The sequence below is a fragment of the Barbatula barbatula genome (genome assembly GCF_947034865.1).
Source record: "Barbatula barbatula genome assembly, chromosome: 2".
Classification (NCBI taxonomy): Eukaryota; Metazoa; Chordata; class Actinopteri; order Cypriniformes; family Nemacheilidae; genus Barbatula; species Barbatula barbatula.
Window position 1 is genome coordinate 3,276,810 of NC_136767.1, and position 19,491 is coordinate 3,296,300.

Genomic DNA, 19,491 nt, shown 5'->3' on the forward strand with positions numbered 1-19,491 from the left:
AAATATGTAATATTGCACAGTCTGCTTGTTGTGATGTCAGCAAAACACTCCTTAAAGGGAAAGTTCACCCACAAATAAAAATGTATTTAATCACCCTCTAGTTCTGTATACATTTCTTTCTTCTGATGAATACAGAGCTTTGTTTTGAAGAATGCTTATAACCAAACAGTTCCTGGCCACCATTGACCATAGAAAATATTATTTTGATAAGGCTATAGCATTTGATATCTGTATCTGAACAACATTATGCCTAAAAACCTAAAGTAATGTTTAACTGTTCTGTTTATTTATTTTACGTGCTATAGCTTGTCTTTTTTTTGTTCCTTTGTTATTATTTACTGACTGCATGCAGAGTACAAACAACTGTGACGACCTCTGATAACGGGAGCAGCCCGAAAGAGAGAGAGATAGTTGTTATTTACTGTCTGTTTACTTGTCTTAATAATGTTTGAACTTTATATTTGTTATTTCAATAGTTTTTGCTGTGGTATTAGATTGAATCTATTTTGGTTTTGAAATAAGTTTGCTAATTAGAATAAAAGATAACACGATGGGTCAAAAATAACAACTATTTTAGTTTTTATGGCAGGGCCGGTGAAAATGTTGGCAGAGCAAGTAAAAATTTTGGACTGCACCAGCAAGGATTAAAATAAACAGAGTTTAGCTAATATAAGGTTTGTTGATCCTAGTTTTATATCAATTCAAGTTGTGTTGCACCACTTCAATTTAAAAAGATTGACAAATCTTGGATTAACTTTAACCCGTATTTAAACTTTCATCTGGGTGAAGTGTGATTCAAAGTATAATTCCATAACTTCAAAATGTGCTTAAAGCATGGCCGTATCTTCCAAGCTCTACAGGGGCACAGGCCTCCCATTACTTGACACTTTTTTCTTTTGGCATATTCATCTAAATGTATCTACATCTTCAGTTATTAACGTCCACTCAATTTTATGTATTTCTTTTTTGTCAAAACTTTATACAAGATTTGCCATGCTCTCCTGCAAGTTGACATTAAGAACCATGTACATTAGTTTCAGTTAGGGCTGCAAGATTAATTGAAAAGAAATCGCACGCAATTTGGTGGTTGGCTACGATGTTTTTTGCGCAGTTTGTCAGTGATATACTGTTATATTGCAGCTGCATCCGAAAGCCAGAGGGCGCTCTGAGCTCCTATGCTCCATGGAATAAGTACCACACGTATAACCAGGAAATGCTGCCTTCCTATCTGCATTCGGCGTCTTTCTATCACTGTTTTTCAAGCCTCCTCAGGTATTTTCATGATAATAATGTATATTTATAATGATGGTTTTTGACGGGTGCTGCTTTCCGTTTTGTAAATTAATATATGGACAAAAATGATCAATATTAAACTTAAACTAGAGATTTATACTGGGGCACAACGTAGTGCCACTTTCTAACACCAGTAGCGGCTGCCGTGGATCATAGGGAGGGCTCAGACCCGGAAGTGTAATGTGTATTAAAATATCGAAAATGTGTTCAAAAATCATATCATCGTTATCGAAATTAATTCTATCATGATAGATATTCTTATTGAATTATTGTCCAGCACTAGCGCTAAAACAATTTCCTCTTCACAGGATGTCGTTTTTCCCATTTAATCACATACGTTGTGCTTGTATGTATTGGATAAGAAAGCATTGCATCTTGTACTTGAGCGCTTATTTTTAAACAAGATTTACAGTTTGGAGCAACCGAATTATTAAATAAACCCTAATTTAATCTAGATTTAAGCCTAATCATTGTTGGTGTACCCCATCCTAAATCTCTGTTTGTCATCAATACACCTGCATCATTCCCTAACTCATCTTCAGTGTTGTGTTCAGAAACCTGGTAGTGCAGCAAGCAGCATTTGAAAAATAAAAAAAGAATTGATGGCCCCAGTCTGGCCCCTGCTTTAAAAAAATCTTAGATCTGCCACTGGTTAGTTTCTGTTTATTTTTTACGCTATAACAAAAATGTTAACTCAGATTAATTAGGCAAGCTTAAATTGAACAACTATTTTCTTTTTCAATTGACATATCCTAGAATTTTCAGTTCAACACATCTAAACAAACTGAAACAAAAGGCTGACAACAGCCTCCATTTAGCAGCTGGTAATTTCATTAATTGCCAGTTGTTGATGTGACACATTTTATTAGTTTGAACTGAAAGGCCTCAAAACTCTTCTCTCTATTTGTTGAAATGCAGCACAAGAACAACTGTTATATATTCACAATAAGAGCATGATCTTGTTTTTTGAAAGTAGCAATTTTGGTCATTATTTCCACACATTGGAAGTAACATTGCTGGAGCCCACTGACTGCCACATGCAGCTATTTGTACTGTCAATGATGTTATGTTTGTTAGTTGTAATAGAGAATCATTTTATTAGCTTGAAATAGGTGAAAGAAAGGGCTGATGTTGCCTGTTTACAACCTACATGAATTGCTGACAGCTGAACAAAAGAAGATACAGCAGTAGTAATTTAAATTATTGTTCACTAGCCATATATTTAAAGGAATAGTTAAATGCACTAGTAAATAATAATTATACTACAGATTACAAAATGATACATTGTACAGTACAAGTCTGTACAAGTACCATCCTGAGTTTTGTTTGTAGAGAGATGAGCTGCTTTTGGCTGACACAGAAATGTTTGAACTTTTCTGCAGATTCCTTTAGCAGGTGAGCAACATATACACTAAGATTTTTCAACATGCATGTAATGACCTTTCTGCTTCAACCCTTTAGGCTTCTCTTCAGAAAGACATTAACTGTACATTTGCAGCATGCTGACTAATACAGAATTTTTGGCACGGATAATGATCATTCTGGATTTAGTTTGCATTTGAGTGCTCTCAGTGATTTTTAGGCCTATGTTTAGAATTCATTAATCAACTGAATGCAAATATTTAGGAGAGTGCTTGCCAGTGAACTGCAGTTACCGTGCATCTGTTCCTGGAAAGTTGATCAAAGTCTTGTTTAGCTGTAACAGAACAAGTGTGCTATTGGTTATTTATATTTTAGTTGTTCAGATGAGTTTGCCAAACAATCCAATACACTTAACATTGTAGAAAGAAAGGACATTTGTAGTATTTCAGAATATGAAACAAATTATAAAGCATCACCATAGCAATCACCCAGAAATGCTAAACCATCCAAAACACCTTAAAACCACCTAATCCCATAGTCACCACCTCTAACACCCTAGAAACCACCTAGCAATGCCATAGTGACCACCCATTACACATTCGAAACCACCTAGTGGCACCATAGCGACCACCCAGTACACCCTAGAAGCCACCTAGTAATGCCATAGCAACCACCCAGAACACCCTAGAAACCACATAGCAAGCCCATAGTGACAACCTCAAACACCCTAGAAACCACATAGTAATGCCATAGCATTTACGGAGAACACCTTAGACTTAGCATAACTGTATGCTTACAACTTTTCAGACCCCTTTAACAACTGGATAGAAACACCATGGTAACCGTTCATAACACCTCAGCATTTTGACTCTGAATATTTCCCCCAAAACACAGCTGATGTTTTTCCAGAAAATGTAAAAATCTATTTTCCTTGCTGGAATTGCTACCAGAGACTCTGTGATTACAAACCCCGAACTCTATAGACATTCTCTGGCTCAGTCAATAGATTGACTGAGCAGGGCCAGAGGTGTAATTGACTTGAATCAGCGACACATCTACAGGCTGTCTGGAAACACTGAGCATTTTTAGTATAATGAACAGGGAGTGCCTGTTAACTCATTATGAATTGTTTTTATTGTTTAGGCTCCATTTTCAGTCCTCGTGTTCAGTCATCTACTGCAGTGTTTTTCCACCTCATTATGCATAATGTAAAGAGAAATTGTCGGTTATGAGATTTAAAATAGATTTATTTTACAGACTGTTTTTAATCTTTATACTAGATGCCTCTCACGAAGACAAAGAACAACTTTTAGTTAAAAAGCAATGAGCAAATCATTTAACTTAATGGAGCAATGAGGGATTTTTAGGAGAATCTACAGTATTGACAGAAATACAATATAATATACCAAACCATTTCTTCGGCTCTGTATAAAGACCTTACGTAATGAAGCGCTGTGTTTGTTTTACCTAAGAAAAAACTATTTCTATCTACATAAAGAGCAGGCCTACATACATTGAATTCGTCATGTTGCACCACCATGTTATGTACAGTAGCCCTAAATGGACAAGCATTGTCAAGTGTTTCCTCTCCCTCTACCCTGCGGTTCGTAGCCGGGTTGTCCCTTACATTTCAAAGGGGGGAAATGTCTACTTACTTGCTCTTAACTGCTATCTTGCTGTCAGATCAAATGCCTTTAACAGCGTTGTTATTTACTGTAAGCTAGCTCTGCCCTCAACCGTGCTGTGCAATGCAAGCACAACATGTTTAGCTTTATCATAGTTTAGACCACGCAAATGAATAAAGCAAATGAATAAAATAAGCGAAGATGACACCATTATATACAAGCAGCACACTGGTTTCAGATAAACAATGACCTTCAAAACTGCTCCGTTATACACCTAATATTACAACAATAACATTATGCCCGCAGGATCTCTTCCTTGCGTCAACATGAAAAGACACCCTGTCTCAGCCGGCGATAGGTAATAGTGAAGTATGTAGCAATATTTTACTAAGACCCTCAAGACTAGGGTGTCTATCGGATAGGTCATTCAGAGTATCCTGGAGAGGTGAGGTCTCGGAGTCCCTGCATCTCAGTACAGGGGTACCCCAGGGCTCAGTTCTTGGACCGCTGCTCTTCTCCATATACCCAACGTCCCTAGGCTCTGTCATTCGGAAACATGGCTTTTCCTATCACTGCTATGACACAGAGCTCCACCTGTCATTTCAGCCTAATGATCGACAGTTTCTGCACAAATCTCAGTATGCCCGATTGACATTTCACACTGAAATCACTCTCATGCACTTTCTCCGGATATGTTTCACGACTCTGGAATGATCTAGCTCTTGCTACATGAGGATTCTGTAGTTGTCTTTAAGAATCGGCTAAAAAACATCGGCACATCTCTTCTGTCAACATCATACCCATTAGTACAGTCTCTACTTCTTTTCTACTTTCCTATCCCCCCAAAAAAAATAAAAAAGTTATTCTAAGCTTTGTATACTGTGGTAGACTAACTGAGACCAGTTGTAAATGTAAAATTTGGAACCAGTCATAAAATTACAGTTTTGTTTGCTTGTGATATAAATTCCCCACAAACCCAAGGCCAGGGGAAAGCTTTTGCCTTGAATTCTTAAGGAACACACATACTGAAAAATGATGGTATAGTTTGAAAGCCCTGTAGATTACTTTGAGTAATGGCACCTGCAAATCTACATTTCTGTACCTTCCCTATGGATTTATAACTATGGATAACACACTGAATCTTTCTCTACACATCCAGAAGATCAAGGTTTGGTTGGCTAGTATGGTCCAGTCAGCGATAATGACACCATCTGGGACCAAAATGTTTTGACATCACAGCTCAAGATAGTCATTAGTGAAAGGATAAGGTAATTTATGTGGTACAATTAGCGATCAGTCACGCGGCGAAAAAAATCTGAATATTCACAGAAAAACCACTGTGTCCAGACGTTATTTGCACAAACAAAGATTTGAGGGAACATGTCTTTGCATCTGTAGATTTGGTTAATTTAAAACAATGTATTTTCCAAAGGAGCTTAGTTCTGATGTACGTATGGTTTTGTTGATGTTCTGTACCTAGCTCTTAATGCAGAACCTCTAAGGGAGGTCGGCCGCATCCTCCCTGTGCGCCGTTTCATCACCACTTATCAACCCAATTACCGTGGTTCCATCAGTCAATTTGATACGTGTTGCTGAACAGTTTAGGTTAAGTAACTCTGGCCACGAGCGAGAGCAGCTGTGCTAATAGTGCACTTAGAGCAGCTTGTGTTACCTATTTCTATCTCTCTTCACATAACTTTTAAAAACACCTGCAGGTATTGCCTATAACAGGGAAAAATTATCTCGAAAGTCTCCCTCTTATTACAAAATTCTGACTAACTTGGCATTCTGAATAATCAGCCGTCCACATGTCAATGCACAATGGACGGCGGACCGCATTTGGGGAGTCCTGTATAACTCTGCACATTTAAGTTTTTCCAAACACTTCACTTCACAAGAGAATATAAAAATAATCCTTTTCATCTTTTATTCAGTTGAGTCTTAGTTTTGGAGCGTTGCGTGTCTAATAGGATCTGCATTCATCCATCAGTCTCTATCTGACATCTTTTCTCTCGTCCATCTAATGCCTTTGGCTATTCCGGTGTAAAAACCTAATGCGCCACATGCTGCAGTTATAAATATGTATTCACTGATATGGGCCGTTGCATTCTCATGAACGAAAACAAAGTTGATTTTAGCACTGACAGTTGCGGGGGATGAGGGGGAATTTGTAATACTATAGACAGATTGGTTTGCACATTCTATGCTATCACACACGTACACCTCAGTAGTGACCTGAATAAAGTGTAGAAGTAAGTGTACTAGAGAATATCAGCCAACACTAGCGGACCGACAAACGCAGGACCTCAGTGACACAGCAGCCAATTTCAAAGCAGTTTCAGCAGTTTCAAAGCTCATATGTGACTGTCAGAAACAATTGTATTTATTCTGTTTCTTTCATGTTTAAATAAACTGTTGAACAAGTACAAATATAGCCTATATTATTAAAAGATCTGCCTGTAGAAGCTAGCAGTCTGATACGTAAGGCTTTACCTGCAAGCTTTTGCCGCGTCAGAACAAATCCTGAATGTTGCGGACGAAAATAGGACACTGTGGTGAGCAGGGCGGTATGAGAGCCGGGAGGGAACGGCGCAAGGCCGGTGACTTGAGTGAAAACGAGCATCAGCTGTGCGTGCACCGGTCTTGCATCTTTCACGGAGGAGCTCCGGAAGCATAAGAGAGGAGCGACAAAAAGGAAGGGCGAGAGAGGACCAGGCCTCGAGTTTGTCATGTTTTATTATGTTTGTGTGGCCGGCAGTCGACCGTGAGGGAGCTACTTTTGTTTTATTGTTTGTTTATTTTATTAAAAGCTTGTGCTATGTTTGCCGGTTCCCGCCTCCTTCCTTTTATTGAACCGTCAAGTCGAGTCAGCTTTATTTATATAGCGCTTTTTACAATTTTCTTTGTTACAAAGCAGCTGTACAAGAAAACATTGACTATAAGCAAAACATAAAAGCTTATGCAAGTCAAAACACAGGTCAAATATCAGACACACTATAATTCCTATATGCAGTGTTTATTAAATAAGACTATACATTCTAGCAGCCCCCCCCCGGCCAGGCAAACAGTGCAAAACAGTATGCAAACGGTGGCGAGGAACCCAAAACTGCATTGGAGGAGAAAAAAAACTTCAGAGTGAAACCAGGCCTGAAACCGTGTTACATATACATTGTGAATGATGCGTTCGGAAGCAGGACAAGATAACATATATTATTGCCGGGAGTGTGACAGAATCGAGCTGAACTGGGTGGGAATGACATCCGTACCGTGCGCAGGTCCTTGGAACAGGCAGCCGTCTTCTTAAAGGTTCAGTGTCAAAAAAATCACAGGACCCGCGACTAGTCGACATCAAACATTAAATGTCGCACCAGATCGTTAATGTCAACTATTCGACTAGGTTGTGCAACCCCTAAAGTGTACTGTATTGGTACTGTTGAATTTATTTTGTTTACAATTGTTTCTTTTTTATTTTGTTCTGTTTGTCTTATGTTAAATTCATGTATGCAAATGTATTTCCCTCAGCAGGTAAATACTACCCAAAACATAATATTTTTCTTGTAACTGCTTTAAAGGGCATCTCTCAAGCAGACCCCTGTCGTTCATTTATTAAGTGAATATCTGTTAATGATTTCAGATTCACAGCATGATGTCACCATGACTTACATCCTGAACACATCTCAAATCCATAGAAAAGAACGTTTGTTAAATCTAGAAATTTTGAGACATCGGTATTGTATTAAAATAGTCTTAAACTGTTGAAAAAATGAATAGAATATGGACATGTAGTTATATACAGTACATTATACGTTAATTTTACAGACATTTTTGTTAACTTAGTGCAAAATATTAATCACAGGTGAAACAACTGTAAAAAATCATTGTGAAATTGTTTGCAGTGTATTTAGTTTTTTTATCATTCAATACATGCAGTCCATTGCCAAAAGTCACAACACATACATCCTGAACCGAAGGCCTTATGGTTTGAGCGTTGGGCTTGTGATCAGAAGGTTGCCGGTTCTAGGTCATGACTGAAGGCCCCTGATTGCTCTGCAGTAATGTGCCACTGTATAAAAAAAAGCTACTTGTAAGTCGCTTTGGATAAAGACGTCTGCCAAATGAATAAATGTAAATGTAATAACATTGCAGATAAACAGTATTAAAAATTCACTTTTACATATTACTTTTGATACCAAACAGGTGGCTAAATTGTCGCAATTTCATGGATTACAGTATTCTCTTTAAAACCAAAACTTTTCTCAATAACATTCTACTTTCTGAATAATCTAAACTCTTCCTTTTTAACAAGGACTGCTCACAAGAATGGTTTATTTTTGCCATTCATCCATCCTGTAAACATCAGATTCAGATCAGTGCTTTTACAGTTCTGAAAGCTAAAGGGAGGAAATGCCTCCTGAAATGGCAACAGGGCAAGTACTTTTTTGACCAGTGTTTGGTTTGCACAGGTAAAATATTGAAAGCTTTAACGTGCTGTGTTGACTGTGGGTACATCTGTAGGCACCATATGCTCATAAAATGTAGCTATTTTATAGGCATGTAGTTCTATCTAAGTAATCTATACTGCACTTCTCAATCATGTTACAATACTCTGTCTACCTAGATTTAATGAATAGGATGCGAATTGTAAAGCTATTAATCACGACCAATCACAAATTAACAATTCAAATCTCATTACCATCATGTACTATAAGCACATAATTATAACTGATGGCGATAATAATAACAACTAAAGTACTATGTTTTCTTTTTATTGGCCTATGATCATTCTTTGAGAGTCAGCCAGAGAAACCAAAGTGAGTTTTTTCTTTGTTGTAGAAATGTCAGTAGCCTTGAACTTTGTCATGAATGGCCTTGCTGATTCATATTTGGTCCATAACCGTCTCCAAACATTCCCCCAGCGCATTGGAGCCTCATATGAATGACATTTGATCTCGGCCAAGGGCCCAAACAGACAGTATCCACTAACCCTTTTTATCCCCTGATTACACAAGCCAGATTAAATAAAGAACCATGCCCGTAAAGAGACATTATGGACAGGTCGTGTTATGAATTGCACATGAAAACAAAATTGGTAAAGAGACTATGAGTGCAGTAGTACTGAGATTCTATCAGATGCACTGTTAAAATGCATTACATTTTACAACATCGCAGTCATTGAAAGGAACAGTTCACCCCAAAAAAATGTGACTTTCCGTAATAGTAAGAAAATGACTATGGTCAAGTCTATTGGGACCATTTTTGGGTGAACTATTCTTGTAAACACAATTTTCTGGCTGTTTTTGTTTACAATGGTTGTTCATTACCACTTACAGTTACAGTGTTTCACAGAAAAATAACCAGGTTTGTTTATTCACAACCAAGCTGCTTCTTTGACATTTAGTCTCAGTTCACCAATGAACTATTTATCCAATCTCCGCTATGTTCACAGCCATATTTCTGCTCCAGACTTTATAATCAATAAATTAACAACAGGTACGTTATCAACGTGACAAATGGTGGTTGCTGTGCTAGTTTTCTTGTCACGCACTCAGTGGAGGTAATCGAACTTTCCCAGCTTTTTTATCTATTTATTTGTTTTGTTGAGCATGAATCTTCCAGAAGCACAAAAAAGGCATCTCCAGACTGAATTACAGAAATAATGAGCTTCGTTCTCGTTTACTATTTCCCATTGAAGAATAATGGCAAGCATGTGGAAACTCTTAATTTCTTGAGTAAATGAATTACAATGTTTTGTTTGGTAATGATTCAAGGTTAGAAATGCTAAATGTTTACATCTAAATCACGAACAACCTTTTAAAATCCCGGTTTGAAAATATTGTATGTCCGATTTATATCCCTCACTCATTTTTGTACGTTTCCCATCCCTTGTTAAAAGTGACACTGTCACTTGAGAGCATTGCTTTGTCATTTTGAGAGGGCATTAGGATTACACACTTTGGCAATAAATCTTTGCTATTGTAAATTGTGAGAATGGCTTTTCCTTACAATTTATCATAACGGTAAAGCAGCACACAGGTTAAATAGCCAGCACTTTTGCAATATTTCCCATATTCTCCAATATTACCTCCACCATATGCAGACTCTATGACCAGTTTGTATGGACGCTGATAAACAAATGTAAGAGACCATTTCAAAATTATTTTCAGTTTTTCTCAATTTCTAATTTATAGGTATGCGCTGATGTATTTGTCATAAAAAATGTTATTTGCAGAAAGTGAAAGCTGGACAAACATCTCAAAATAAAATGAAAGATGCTCTGTATTTTTTCCAGACCTCAAATGCTGAAAAACAAGTTCATATTCACTTTTATGCAACACAACAACAGTATTTGTACATGCTTTTAGGAAAAGTTCAAAATATTTTTTTATGCGATAACCTGGATTTTAATGAGTTTTCATTTGTCTTGTCATGATGTCAGTCCTTCACATTGCTTTTGGATGACTTTGTCACTCCTGAGGTTTGATTTTGTTGAAATTCAACAGACAGTGAACTGAAATGGCTACAATACAATTAGAGCTGCTGATTTGAAATGACATGGGATGAATAAATTTTGGAGTGAACCATGCCTTTAAAATCTAGAACAGTAATATAATATCTTCATTCGTGGCAATTCTCTTCATCTTCACAGAGTATGTCTAGCACAGCCTTATCTCTTCTGCATCCAGACATTTCTATCTGGATTAGTCAAGGCAACCTGAAACATGTGACTTTAGGCACTTTAGGCATTTAGCATCTGTTGCTCCTGATCGTGCTGAAGTTTATTGTTTGTGACGTGGGTTTATTCACACACCCATCTGATGGGCACACAGCCTCTCTGGCTCTCTGAAACAGATGGACTAATAGCATAATTAAGTATCCGCGTGCCCGGTTCCTGTTTACCGTCATGTTGCTAAGCAGTGACATCAGCCAATCCGTCCCTCTGTATAATCCTGTGCCCTCCCTCTCTCTCTCTCTCTCTCTCTCTCTCTCTCTCTCTCTGTCTCTCCCACATGCATTTATCGCCGTAACAGTCTTAGTGTGCTGTAGTGGTCTGAGCGCAGCTCACAGGCAGACGGCATGACCACAGCGTGCAGCCCGCAGCCTCTCATGTAGCCCACCGCTGCGATCGCAAACTCTCACACATACACACATGCACTTACAAACAAAGACACGCTGAGCTGCTCTACAGGGACGCAAAGACATCATCAGAAAGCTGAAGATTCTACTTTAGAGCGGACTCTTTTACTTTTCCTGGTCTTTTACATTTTCATTTTTGTCTTTTCTTTTTTAAACCTGTTACCACCCACCCTCCCTTTTGCTGGGTTCAGGGGTGGTGGCACATCCTCCAAAGGGCCGCATGAATGACACAACGCAAAGGCGAGAAGACAACCATCAGCATACAGGAGCACATGGCCATTGATGTATGCCCTGGTCCAATTCAGCCCATCAAACAGATCTCTGATTATTTTCCCCGTTACCCGCGGGGTTTCCCCCCCACAGCTCCTCCGGCCCTCAGCCGCACCAGCTCCCTGCGAAGCACCTCCGCCAGCCAGAAGTCTGAGGACCCCGCCGCAGACCCCAGACAGGATGAGGAAGACCTGGACCAAGCCTTCGGCGCCACGGCTCTCGTGTCCACCAAGAAGGAGGAAGAGCCAGACGTGGAGGGTTACGATTCAGACGACTCCAGTGAGTAGTTCTCTTTACTTGTTCTGTATCGCTTTGGAAAGACAACTGTTGCTGTACAAGATGTTATCAGAGAGGGTTTTTGTGTCATCAAATTCGGGAACGAGGAAAGCCTGTTTGTTTTTCATCCCCCTGGATGAGCAGTGCTGGGAAAAGCTCCACTTTAGCAGCTCTGATTGAATGCTGGCGAGTTGTTTTTGTGGCTGTGATTCTCTTGTTAATTGTTTTTTATTTGCTCCGTTCCAAAAGCTAGTGAGCTGCCTACATAGGTTGTTACCTTTTGAGGCAGCATCTTATGAAGATTGAATCTAATATGAAACCGATTAAATGTGACTATAATTATAATTTAATGGATACATTTTTTAAAGTTGTTTTGTTGTAGTTCATGCTGGGATTGCCTTATTTGAGTTACTTAAGAGATGCTGCTTTAGAATTTGGCCACAAAACTTGGCATCATCATTTTATTCCCTAATTTTATAACAGCCTACAGTACCTTACAATGCTATCTAGGTAGGAAGCTCATTAGATTTTTGACCAGAGATTCGGTTTTCCAAACACAGGCTGGGCATCTGGTCTCTGTCCAAATGTAAGGTGTGCGCTTGTGTTAATGTGAATGGCACTCTATAGTTATATATCAAAACATGTGTCTGTTTTTGTGATTACTCCATCGATCAGTAAATCTTTAAAGTGATTCTAGTGGGCATCAGGTGCTGCTCATCTGTTTCTGTATCTGTAGAACTCTCTCCCCAGATGTAAATCCTATTATGGATCTCTCCCCATCACTCCTCTCAGAGTCCGGTTTTCAATCACGGCATCCTGTAGACTAGATTAGATACAGCCCTGCTGTCTCATGTGGTTATTTTATCATTGCAGGGCTCTGTCTAAGACTGGGTTAATCTATACAGCGGCTGTATGCGCTGATGAAATGCAAATGGCTTAGCTATAACGATAGCTTCTAGATATAATCCTGTACTGCGCTGGAATAGCACGGACTGACCTGTCGTTGACAGATGTTAACCTTTGACCTCAATGTAAGCTGGTGAATGTGTTGAATTCAAAATTGGGACATTGGTGAGCAAGACTTTAACATGCATCGGAAGCACACGTCCGCCATGGTATAATTGCATGTATCGCTCTCATACTGTGATCAATATCAATTGCTTAGACACGATGACATCTGTGTCACAGGTTGATGAAGTTCCTTGGTCGGTATAACCAGTCCATGTTGTGAAGGAATGTGATGCATGTGTGATTTTCAAAGCAGAGGGTCATGGGCATGCAACCGGCGCGTGTGTTTTATGATGATAGATTAGAATGGGGCTATAGTGCCGCGATTTATTGGGGTGCAACAAATGCGGCCACGCTAAGTCATATCTTTCTCGCCATACTTTGGTTCCCTTCATTTATAGTCTGTTGTCGTCTGAAGCACAATACACCTGTTACGTGCACAACAGATACAAATTAAAAGCTAACCTGACAGGTTTGTTATGTGACTCATGAAATACAAATAAGCCAATTACTCCTATTCGCCAGAGCGTTTAATGCTTGCAAAGTCTCGCAGGGATTTTTGCAGAGCAACTTAAAGAAAACCGTCTCTGAGGGAACGATCTCGAGGCTGGCTAATGCAACAGAAGGAATACAAGGACTTTCACAAACATTTGGCGGACGGCGTTTGCATTTATGTAGTACTGCTGGACAGATTGCAAACGGAGCAGTCTTCTGTTTCAGAGCTTAGTTGAGAGCTGAGCCCCGATATATTTGGAATGAAATGGTCACCAAGAGACATGGAAGAGGTTTGATAATTTGTCCAATATCATGCAGTGTCGCAGCAGGAGTGCTGTTGTATTGAATACCTCACCACTGTGATTTGGACTAAGTAGCATCATTTTAGATTAAATGGCTTAAAGAAAAAATAAATGGTTGTTTGGTTAGATAAGATGTGGAAAAACCTAACTGTTGGGTTTAAATTGACCTATGTTGGGTGGTTTTAACCAACCTGGCTTATTCGCATGCATTTTTACATTGTGAATCATACAGAAATGTACAATTACAAAAAAGCTATACTGAAAATGTACAAATGACATCGTACAAAATAGCTAAAATTAGCCACATTGTAAAATTGTTACCTTTATGCCTTGAGATTGTATTGTTTTAACCAAAAACCCTTGGTTCTTTCAACCCAAATATGGATGTTGGGTCAAAAAGGAAAATTCCAAAACAGTCCATAATTTTTCAGAGGAGAAACATTTTGAAGTTTTTCCTCTGCTGACGAAAACTATTGCAAAGTTGCCAAATCATCAGTTGTTACAGTTGCCATAGCAACACCAATCACTTATTTTTGCTCAAAGTGTAATCCCCTGACTGTAACGTTTCCATTTTGCTCTCTGAAGTGAGATAATCCCTAATTCGACAGCTAACTGCACCGTGAAACATCCCAGTGCTGTTAGTAAATATCAGCACTGTTAGAATGCCGGTTATCCATTATTCACATTTAGTGCTAATTATTAAATATACATTAATTGCAGTAATTACAAAGTCCCACTATACCAAAGCCCCCAATAACAACATGTGTTGTCACTAGTGCTGACAACATCGCTGATCTGTTAACTTTAAGCGAACACAGATGCTCTGAGAAAAAACACTCACTTGGAATGATGCAATCCTGGAATTGTCCATAAGCGCCTGTGCACCTTGTACCAGGAAATCGGGGGTCATTGGAGTCGTCTTCCTCCGGTGTGTTCTTTGCATTGCTACTATGTGAGAAATTCCTCATTGTATACTAAAGGAATAGTTTTTTGGTCAAATGGTGTGGAGTGATTCATGGTGGTGAAGCAACACGAAGTAATAGATTTTCAATGTGAGTTGTCAGTTTGAAGTCACGTAAACGACAGCCACCAAGGGTGATGCGGCAGATTCAAGCTGAATTTCCAATTTTGAAAACAGAAAATGTGATCAATCCATCACGATCGTGAAAAACAGATTGAGATGTACAGATTATAAAAGAATCTGGGAACTGTTTGTGTCTCGGTTACATAACTGATCATTTTTCAGCCCAGTATGTAACAGGCAAATGCATTTTTGTGCAGGATTTGTGGATTTAGCATCAGAAATGCAGTATACTGTATGCGACACGGGTTGATGTGTGACATTTAACCCCTGTGGTTAGGGGAGGCTATTACGGCAAGGTTAATTTAAAGGTTAATTGTTTTTCAGGCTTTGGCCACATGGATTGGAAAGACATCTGAAAGATGGATGTGTTCACGAGAAACTGTTCTCGTTGGACTACATAACTGAATTGGAGTTTTTTCTGTGTAAGACTAAGTTTGATGGGGTTTTAAAATATTAGTTGACAAGAACCGCAATGAACTTGCAGAAATCAAATCTCAGAAGAGTTCAAAAAGGCTGTTTTTTGTTTTAGCCGTTGGACAGAAAGCACTAGAATGTACCAGAATTTCCTCTTTGTTTTTGTAGACTCAACTGCACGCTGTTGGATTTGATTTTCAAATGAGTTTGTTGACTATATGATGGATGATATGCCTCTGGCCCTCACAATAGCGCATGGCACCAGAACCGAAGGGGGCCGAGGGCTGCTGGCACTATGGCGAGACACATCTGAAGCTAATAGTTTCTCATCACCATTGCCATAATGACAGCAGCTCGCTGCTCCTGTGAGACCAAGTCTCTCATGTGCATGAGCAAGGTGTTTTCAAGGACCCTCTGCTTTCATGATCGGAAACATTTTAAAACATGAAGTTGTGTCCCGTTTTGGATTCCAGCTGGACACAGATCTTACTTTGGCTGTTATTTGGAGACCTGACATGGTTCCAGACTTGTTTACTATGGAAAATTAAACAAAAAAGGCCCGAAATAATGTAAAAATGTAATAATATGACAAGCTAAATCAGAAAACAAATTGTTTGGGGTTCTAACTGTCTTGTGAATTTCAATGATTCTATGCTCCCAGCAAGCAATTATTTCCTGCTGAAAGCTCATTGTGGTCGGTACAAACCATGTTTATCTTCGCTGCAAGGGAATTCATATTGAGCACATTCTCAGGTATAATAAAACACCATAGATACTACGGGACAGTTCACCCAAAAATAAAAATGGTCATCATTTGTTCACCTCTGTCTGTCATTCACACCCTGTATGTGAAGCACAAAAGAAGATATTTTGAGAAATGTCTCTGTGGTTTGTGTACATACAGTGGAAGTCAATGGGACCACAATGTTGTGTTTGTTCTCCAGGTCATACAGGTTTTGAATAAATGATGGCAGAATTTTTTTTTTGGGTGAACTGTGTCTTTAAGGGATGGTCTAGCACAGGGCTGTCCAAAGTCCTGCAGAGTTTAGCTCCAACTTGGCTTAACACACCTGTCTGGTAGTTGAGACCTTGAGTAGCTGGTTCAGGTGTGTTTGATTGGAGTTGCAGCTAAACATTGCAGGACACCCGCTCACCAGGACAGAATTTGGACACCCAGCATCAAACGCCTCAACCATCTAGAACACCCTAGCAACCACATGCCAATACCTAGAACAGTAGAATTGTGCCGTACGTTTTCCATGGTCAAGCATCACCTACACTACTCTCAAAACTAAAGGTGCTTAAAAGGTTTTTCCCAGTGATGACATAGTCGATATATTCAGCCAAAGGTTCTTTAAAGAAAAAAAATTAATCTGAAGAACCTATTTTCGACAGTAAGAACCTTTTGTGAAACAGAAAGGTTCTTCAGATGTTAAAGGTTCTTTATGGAAACAAAAGGTTCTTCTATGGCATCGAAGAACCTTTTGAAGCACCTTTTTTGAAGAGTGTATATTATCTTTGGAAAATGTACAAATTTAGTTGTTTACTAGTTCCACTTTTCAGTTATTTGATAGCCGTGTCGTTTCAAGCATCGGAGTACACACATACACTCCATGCTGTGGCGCTCAGGCATTCACGTATTGGTACATTTGCATGATGAAAACCAGATACCAAAGTGTAGCATGTTTGTTGTCAAGGCTAATATTTATTGCTGCCGAAAAGTGCAACATCAACTGAGCAGCTACCCCGCCTGGTCCAATCAAATCACATCTGATCATACATTCATTAATGACGTCCCAGTGGGCACCAGAAAGGTTTCCCAGAATATCACCCTTATCTTTAAATAATATGAGATGATTTACTGTGATTGAAAGCCCGAATGATCCCACTTATGACTAAGCTTTTATACCTGCGCTTGACCTGTGGAATCAAACAGTAGTAGTAAGAATGACAAAAATAGACAATAGCAAAGTATGTTTAGGGATAATTGAAATGGTCTGCCTCAATCATATCATTCTCACGGACGTTCATAGTTTCTAATAAACCAGAGAAAAACAGAGCAGGTGTATATTTATCTATTGCGGTGCCACCATAGACTGTACAGTTACTGTTGCTCTCAGACACGTACTGTAAAGCGAGGGCACGTTCAGGTATAAGCAGGGGAGGATTTCCTGAAAGCAAGCTGCAACCTTCTGTCGAATCCTATTAACAGACCTATGTGCAAGCTGTCGTGAGATAACAGATAATGAGAGGAAAAGACTGTATTTTCTCTCTCTTTCCTGCCCCTGGGGGGTTTACAGATGGGAAATATACTGTACTTTAACACACATTCATTCTGAAGCTTATACATCAAACTAATTGATGTTTGTATATTTGAAAATTCAGAAAGGGTTGTGTGAAGGTTAAGTATAGGATAAGGAGAGGGTTAGAGGGTAGAATATACAGTTTGTACAGTATAAACATCATTAGGTCTTTGAAAAGTCTCTATGGAAACATGGAGGCCCAACATGTGTGTGTATTTTCTTTTCATTGTCATGTTCTTTTTTCTTTTCCTTCTATCATCTCTGCTTTTCTCTTCTCTCCTGCTGTCTCTCCTTCTCTGGTTGGGAGATTAGGGGAGGTTTTTTAGTATGGGAAATGTTATTTTTGGTCCAAAACGTGTTGCTGAATAGAGAAATTATTTTTATTTAATACATTTTATATTGGGCGAAGCGAAGTTATCTTAACAAGAAAAATTAAATTAAGAGGTGATATTCTGTGGACCCAGAATCATTATTCAGAGGCATAAAGTTAAAATTCTGTCATCATTTAGTCCGTCATATAGGTTTATAATAACAAGCGGGTAAGTAAATGATGACAGAATTTTCATTATTAGATGAACTAACTAACAGCAAGAATTAAAGCATATTTTTATGAAATTTGGTCATAGGTGACATATTTTGTACAGTTGATGAGGCTGAAATTTGGGTCATTCTTAATGTTATTATTTTCGTATTCATTGATGTTTTCTTTCCAGTATTTGTCGTAAAAATAAAAATAAAATGTTTAAATCATTTTAATATAATTGATTTGTAAAAAGTGTTAATAATGGTGGGTAAAAACGCTCCCCTTGTCTCTCCTCCCCTGTTCTCTCCTCTTCTCTTCTCATCTCCCCATCCCAGCTCCGCTCTGCATCTGTCTTGCTATCAGTCACGTCTGCCATCTGTGGCTTCCATTGATGGGTTTCTTGTTTTTTGTGTGTGTGTTTGCTGTTTATAACACCTCACTGTATGTGTACTTCACTGACTGATTGACACACGCAGTCACTGACAGACAAGAGGGAGGAATACAATTAAATATACACAGGCTTCAGAGATCATTTACGGTAAATGCCTTTTTGCAAAAGAAGGGAACACAATTTAAAAATCCAGCAGTAATTTGTCGTGCTCGGCTGTTACCTTGAACCTCTGGTGCCTTTGTGCACTGATGTCGATATTAATCAGTGAGATTGCTGCTTTCAAGCATTATTTTCAGTCGCCCAGCAACTGTCTTGTTCCTCAAACCACAGAGTCGGGCAACATTTCTCTAATAATCTCATTTATCTTTATTCTCACTTAGCAGATTAGGTGGGAACAGCATTTTTACGGTTTTGCTTTGACGCTCGGATCTCCTCCAGATCTCTCCATTTTTCTTTATCCGTACGACAGGAATAACTTTTCTCTGTGTGATATCCTGCTCGTGCAGATCCGGCGACTCGCACACCTACATTCTGCTTACAAGCACTTGTAGCTCATAGAAACTGCTGTTTCAGGAGGAATCTTACAAAAGCATGTTGTGTATACATTTAAATTAGGGCTGTCAAATGATTAATCGTGATTAATCGCATCCAGAATAAAAGTTTGTGTTTACATAATATATGTCTGTGTAATGTGAATATTATATTTGTATTTATAAAAACATACACATACAAGCATATATTTAAGAGAAATATCAAACATAAACATTTATAAACATTTAAATAAAATTTTAATGATTGGGAAATTTGGATAAATACATCTACAGTAAATATTTCCTAAAAATACAATATATTCATGTATGTGTATGTTTCTGTGTTTATAAATACAAAAATGTACACAGACATATTATGTCAACACAAACTTTTATTTTGGATGCGATTAATCACGATTAATCATTTGACAGCCCTAATTTAAATATATCCTGCTTTTAGTAAAAATCTGGGAAAAAGAAG

General features: G+C 38.6%; 1 protein-coding gene across 3 annotated transcripts in view; it reads left to right on the top strand.

The window, feature by feature from the left end:
- doc2b (double C2-like domains, beta) overlaps positions 1–19,491 on the top strand; it is a 130,523-nt gene that overhangs the window by 58,024 nt on the left and 53,008 nt on the right. For 2 of the 3 annotated variants that reach the window (XM_079488331.1, XM_079488330.1), the window contains one exon: positions 11,778–11,963. In XM_079488331.1, coding sequence (XP_079344457.1) covers positions 11,778–11,963 — 186 coding nt within the window. Of the gene's footprint in view, positions 1–11,295; positions 11,964–19,491 lie in introns of those variants that run through there. The other variant, XM_079488332.1, reaches the window with a different exon arrangement.